This window comes from Miscanthus floridulus, chromosome 7, assembly GCF_019320115.1.
Source record: "Miscanthus floridulus cultivar M001 chromosome 7, ASM1932011v1, whole genome shotgun sequence".
NCBI lineage: Eukaryota > Viridiplantae > Streptophyta > Magnoliopsida > Poales > Poaceae > Miscanthus > Miscanthus floridulus.
Genome location: NC_089586.1, coordinates 4,633,316 through 4,640,155, shown reverse-complemented (window position 1 = coordinate 4,640,155; position 6,840 = coordinate 4,633,316). Strand labels below are relative to the sequence as shown.

At 50.8% G+C, this 6,840-nt stretch overlaps 1 protein-coding gene across 1 annotated transcript; it reads right to left on the bottom strand.

The window, feature by feature from the left end:
• Positions 1 to 1,452: 1,452 nt before the first annotated feature.
• LOC136462393 (RING-H2 finger protein ATL79-like) lies at positions 1,453 to 2,564 on the bottom strand. Its single transcript, XM_066461495.1, has one exon. The coding sequence runs from the start codon at positions 2,289 to 2,291 to the stop codon at positions 1,671 to 1,673; it is 621 nt and encodes a 206-aa protein (XP_066317592.1). The 5' UTR covers positions 2,292 to 2,564; the 3' UTR covers positions 1,453 to 1,670.
• Between the last annotated feature and the right edge of the window lie 4,276 nt (positions 2,565 to 6,840).

Genomic DNA, 6,840 nt, shown 5'->3' with positions numbered 1-6,840 from the left:
CCAGACACCGATCGATCGAGTAGTACTGCAGCTGATGATGACAATAATAAATAATAATGCTGATAGTTATTGTCATCTGCATGTTTCACTCAGGATATATGATACTTGTACTTGCATGTGTTTTCTTGAACTGCAGTTATTTTGGACAGTGATTATTTCCTCGGTTTCGAATGCACAGTCGTTTTGGTTTTGTTCTGAGTCAAATTTCTTCAGTTTTAATCAAATTTATAGAAAAAATGTATGAACATATACACTATTGAATTAGGTTCATGAGATACGCCATGTAATTTATGTTGACAACATGATTGTTTAACATTATAGATATTGATATATTTTTCTATAAGCTTAGTTAAATTGAACAAGTTTGATTTAGTAGAAACTAAAACGACCACCTGCACTACAGTGATGGTATCGATCATTGATTGTTATATCAATCAATATAGCTAATCATCAGGCCATGATGATGCTGAGAATGGGTATCCAACAAATCGAAGGGATAGAGATGATCCACACCATACCGTACAGGTGGTACAACGCAAGAAAGAGACTGGGACCCTTGCATGAGCGTGAGAGACCACATGACCAGAGGCTAGCGCCCACGGCCACGGCATCGATTTCAGGCTTTCTAGCTCATCTTGAGATGGAACAATTGAAATACTATGTCTACATAATGTATTTGTTTGATATTAGTATAGAAGTTAACATATATTTTTCAAAGTTTTTTTTTTATGAAAACTAGAGAAGATTCGTTTAGAAAACTAAAGTGTCCTATTCCGAATGGATTCAACGGTTACCATTCGCCTTGCCATATGTGCTCACCAGAGTTGGCTCCCTCTTAAGGCTTCCGATACAATCTTTAAAAAAAATCATATATACAAAAAGTGTTTCAACCTTATAGTTAGTGTTAGTCCATCAAATCTACTACGTTTTGGAATCAGACTTTATCATGATTATACATGCATGCTATGCTAACTTGAATGAGCACGGGTCATACGTTCATGTCACGTACGGAACAATAATTGAATTAGGACTCTTATATCTAATTCTTAGTAAAAACCACTATGACTCTTATGCTTACGGGAATGAAGGACAGACGGACCGTGTGTGTGTGTGTGTGTGTGTGTGGGGGGGGGGGGGGGGGGGGGGGGGGGGGGGTGTAGAGGGGGTTGAGGGGAGTGAAGGATGGAACAAGAAAAAATGTTCTTTAATATTAGGTATAGATACATAGATATAGATATATTATTTCATTCTCAAGTATGCAATGCTATCATATTAGCAGTAGCTAGATACACAATCAAGGTTTGATTCAATTGACGAACTTAATTATCTTGTTGTGATCAATATTGACAATTCCAAGATGATGGAACTTGTCTGCAATACCTACTTCGAACTGGCCAGGATCAAAGGGAAATAGCACTAACAGGCAGCAAGAGAAACTAACAACGAGACTAATTAATGACAACACTGAACGAATTAACTAAACAACAGAGTATATATATTGACACATTATTTTTACAAGGAATTATAAACCATCATTCCAATTGGACTATATTGCCTCTCCTCATCTGTCAAAATATTTATTTATTTACACACGCAAAGGGAAATTAAGGAACAACGACACCTGCTGCCAAGAACAGTGAACAGCGTGGCTACTGGCCAAACCGAGCCAGTCACGGCGACGATGGCGCGGCGGCCTCAGGCTGCGCGGTGGCGGCAGCTCCGGCGGCAACAGCGGCCGGCGCGCGGCACGTCGGGCAGGACGAGTGGCGTCCCCCCGCGAGCCAGCACTCGATGCAGCTTGCGTGGAAGCCGTGGCGGCAGGCCGGCATGACGCGCACGGCGTCCCCGTCGGCGAACTCGGCGAGGCAGATGGCGCACTCCGCCGCGGCGCCCGCCAGCTTGGTGCTCGCCGCGGAGTACACCAGGGCGGGCAGCGGGGGCGCCTCCACGGGCGGCTTTTCCGGGTCGGAGATGCTGGTGGCGTCGCTGTCCCTCTGCCCGGAGCTGGGGCCGGCGCGACCGCGGCGAGCTCGGCGGCTGCGACCGAGGAGGTAGCGCACGGCGGCGTTGAGCGCCAGGGCGAGAGCCAGCGCGGTCAGCAGGGCGGCCAGGATGACGGCCATGTTGCTAGCGAAGTCGCCGGCGCCAGAGTAGGGTCCCCACCGGTTGGTGGCGATGCTGCTTGTGGCGGCCGCGCCGGGGTCAGCGTGGCTGCCGCTGGGCTCCGACCGGTGGCCATGCTGATGGTCGTGCTCGTGCTCCGCCTGCCCCTGAGGCGCCATCGCCGCCATGGCCACCTGCAGGCTACTACTGACCTTGGTGTTGGACTGTTGATGAGGTTGTTCCTTCCTCTTTGCCTAGTTACCTCACTCACGACGACTCACCATACCAGCAGCTGCTTTGGTGCTTCACTAGCCGAATAGCCGGTGATATATGTTGCTGAGAACGTAAGTAAGCTAGCTAGTGAACAAACCAACAAAGCGAATCGATAGAGATGATCCATATACACCATTCGTAGAGGTGGTACAGCACAAGAAAGAGACGCATGCATGAGCAAGAGGGACCACCATGACCACCGGTCTAGTAGCGCCCACGGCATATCTATCCATTCTAGCTAGCTAGGATTTCTTTCTAGCTAATCTTGATCGAGATGGATGTAGCATAGGGATTTACGTGTTACGTGGGTGACTCAGAATCAAGCCTATTTGCAGATTTGAGAGTAAACCTGCTTGCATCCCTAATTGCCAAAGATGATATTGTTGCGAAGACACCAGATGCACCAAGCTGCCATTATGGCAATCTCTCTAAAAAAATGGAACTTCCAAAGGAACTCTTTGGCATCAATAGTCATGTCTAAGGGAGCTAAGTTAAAGTTCTAGGTAATGTCAATCAAACTCCAGTAGGTTGTGGCAAAGATGCAGCCAAGAAAAAAGTGGAGAAGAGTCCTCTTATCACTACGGGGAACGGGAGCTCGGCAAATAAACTAAAACACTCAGCAAACTCTTCGCTAAGTGTAACACTCGGCAAACGGCACACGGTAAAAATTTATCGGCAAACTCACTTTGCCGAGTGTTTTTCGTTGGGCACTCGGCAAAGACGTTGCCGAGTGCCCAAAAAACACTCGGCAAACATTTTTCGCAAGAAATAAAAAAAAAACAAATTGCCACCGGCCGCCGCCCACCACGGCCACCACGCCACCAAGCCCCACGCCGGACGCCGCCCGCCATGCCGCACGCCACCCGCCAGATCCGGGAGAGGGGAGGGTCGACCGCCGGGACGCCGCCGGATCCGGGAGGGGAGGGGCCACCGCCGGATCTGGGGAAGGAGTGGAGGGGGAGGGGGCTGGGGGAAGGAGGGGTGGCCGGGCCGCTAGATCCGGCCGGGAGAGGAGGGGCCGCCGGCGGGGAGAAGGGGAGGAGGCGTGCGGACGCGGCACAGAGAAGGGGAGGGGGCGTGCGGACGCGGCGCGGGGGAGAAGGGGAGGAGGCGGCGGCCGGGGGAAGAAGGGGTGGCCGGGCCGCCGGATCCGGCCGAGAGGGGAGGGGCCACCGGCGGGGAGAAGGGGAGGCGGCATGCGGACGCGGCGCAGGGGAGAAGGGGAGGGGGCGGCGGCCGAGGGAAGGAGGGGGTGGCCGGGCTGCCGGATCCGGTCGGGAGGGGAGGGGCCATCGGCGGGGAGAAGGAGAGGGGGCGTGCGGCGCGGGGAGAAGGGGAGAAGGGGAGGGGGCGTGCGGACGCGGCGTGGAGAAGGGTAGGGGGCGTGCAGCGCGGGGAGAAGGGGAGGGGGCCGTGTGGGGAGAAGGATAGGGCGGGGCCGCGGTTAAAAACATTTTTTCCTTTGCCGAGTGTCCTAGATCTGGGCACTCGGCAAAGTTTTTATTTTTTTCTTCTCCTTCTTTCCCATAAAAAAATATTTTTTTTCCTTTGTCGAGTGTCCTGGATCTGGGCACTCGGCAAAGTTTTTATTTTTTATTTTTTTCTTCTCCTTTTTTCCAGAAAAATATTTTTTTCTTTGCCGAGTGTCCTAGATCTGAGCACTCGGCAAAGTTTTTTTTTCATTTTTTTTCTTCCCCTTCTTTCCTAGAAAAAAGATTTTTTTTTCCTTTGCCGAGTGTCCTAGATCTGGGCACTCGGCAAAGTTTTTTTTTCATTTTTTTTCTTCTCCTTCTTTCTAGAAAAAATATTTTCTTTCTTTGCCGAGTGTCCTGGATCTGGGCACTCGGCAAAGTTTTTTTTCTTCTCCTTCTTTCCTAGAAAAAAATATTTTTACTTTTTTGCCGAGTGTCAAAAAAAACACTTGGCAAACCCCATCTTTGCCGAGTGTTTTTTTTTTTGACACTCGGCAAACATCCTGTTTACCGAGTGTTTTTTTTTGTCAAGTGTTTTTAGCGCAGCACTCGGTAAAGATCTTGTTTGCCGAGTGTCCAAGAGAATACACTCGGCAAATTTAACGTTTCCGGTAGTGTATCTCGTATTGTACATGACACACCCATAGCTTGGCATGATCATGTTGTTTCTTCTCAACAGATTCCTAGAGTTCATGATGTCATAAAGGGGAAGCCAGAAGAACTTGTGCTTTCCCCTTGCGCAATATTTCCACATCCATGAGAAAAGAGGTGAGTTGGGTGTTGTGCCAATAAATTGTAGGCAGGCCTTCTTGAAGCTAAATTCCTCACCTCCCCACATGTAAGTTCAGGTGTCTCTAACTCTCCGTGATCATTTTTCAGATGCATGCTCTGAATGAGTTCATGTACTTCTGACAGTTGTTCGGAAGCTAAAGTGGATAGAGGAATCCAAAAGTTCCCGATGACTGGTCTTTGAAAGTGTAGGAAGATTGATATATTCCAAGTATGTTTACAGGAGTACATATATAGCAGCCATGGGTGGCATGCAAGCCTACCACTAAGGCACAATTACAGCCACAATTACATGCCTAATTATAGTAGTCTAACACTCCCCCGCAGTCTAATCGGGAGCATCGCTAACGGTCAGACTGGATCGAAACTCCTGGAAAAGCGAGGTAGGAAGACCCTTGGTGAAGACGTCTGCGTACTGTGATGTCGTAGGTACATGAAGAACTCGAGCATGACCGAGGGCAACTTTCTCTCGAACAAAGTGGAGATCAATCTCAACATGTTTTGTTCGCTGATGTTGCACTGGGTTGCTGGAGAGATATACGGCACTGACGTTATCACAATAGACCACGGTGGCTCGGCGAGGAGGATGGTGAAGTTCAATCAACAGCTGTCGCAGCCAGGTAGCTTCAGCAACACCATTTGCCACAGCTCGGTATTCAGCCTCGGCGCTGGACCGCGAGACGGTGTGCTGGTGCTTGGAGGACCAGGACACCAGGTTGTGACCTAGGAACACTGCATAGCCGGAGGTGGAGCGACGGGTATCCGGACAGCCAGCCCAGTCTGCATCCGTGTACACAACGAGGTCTGTTGGTGACGAGCGGCGCATAGTCAAGCCAAGTGAAAGAGTACCTTGCAGATATCGCAGAATTCGCTTGAGAGCCGTGAGGTGAGGCTCCCTGGGGTCATGCATATAGAGGCATACTTGCTGAACAGCAAAAGCAATGTCTGGATGGGTGAAAGTCAGATACTGTAAGGCGCCGGCTAGGCTGCGGTACTGTGTGGCATCAGCGACAGGAGATCCCGCTGCAGATAATTTGGAGTGTAGATCAACAGGGGTGCTGCATGGCTTGCACTCACTCATCCCGGCTCGCTCCAAAATATCTTGTGTGTACTGTCGCTGAGATAGAAATAACCCACTAGCAGAGCGTGCCACTGAAATACCCAGATAATGGTGAAGTTGACCCATATCTGTCATAGCAAACTCACGCTGAAGGGCCCCAATAACATGCTGTAGAAGACCAGCAGAGGAAGCAGTGAGAACAATATCATCCACATAGAGCAACAACAGGGCAGTATCGGCTCCTCGACGATATATGAAGAGTGAGGTGTCTGACTTTGCTTCAACAAATCCAAGTAAAATAAGATGAGAAGCAAACCGTTGATGCCAAGCACGCGGCGCCTGCTTCAGGCCATACAGTGATTTGTTGAGGCGGCAAACAAAATCAGGACGAGAGGAATCCACAAAACCTGTCGGCTGAACGCAGTAGACTGTCTCTGTGAGAGTACCATGCAAGAACGCATTCTTCACATCCAGTTGGTGAATAGGCCAGTCTTGAGAAAGAGCCAGAGAGAGAACCACACGGACTATCGCAGGCTTGACCACCGGACTGAAAGTCTCATCATAATCAATACCAGGCCGCTGTGTGAAACCCCTGAGAACCCAACGAGCCTTGTAGCGATCAAGAGAACCATCTGCGTGCAGTTTGTGACGAAAAATCCACTTGCCCGTAACCATATTAACACCAGGAGGTCGTGGCACAAGACTCCAGGTGTCATTGGCGATCAATGCATCGAACTCAGCTTGCATAGCAGCACGCCAATGTGGATCAGGCAGGGCATCACGGATAGAGCAAGGCAGTGGTGACATGGCCACAGTGTGGAGATTCAGGCGATCCACAGGCTGGGCGATGCCGGCTTTGCCGCGCGTGCGCATGGGATGTGCATTGTCGACGGGGGCGATGGAGACTGGCCGAGTGGCCATTGTGCGGCCGGTGGCGGTGGTGCTGCTGGCAGCGGCCCACGCAGGATGCACGGGGGCAGCAGCACCGGGGCTCCCAGGTGGCGAGGCAGGCTGGGCGCTACTGGTAGCAGCCTGTGCGGGTGACACAGGGGCAGCAGCGCCGCTGGGGCCAGGCGATGCGCCGGGCGTCGCCGGTCCAGTGCCCGTCCAAGTGGGGGAGGAGGGCACCGGCACAGGGGACAG

Coding starts and splice junctions, on each gene's coding strand:
- LOC136462393 (XM_066461495.1), bottom strand. CDS start 2,291: ATGGCGGCGATGGCGCCTCAGGGGCAGGCGGAGCACGAGCACGACCAT.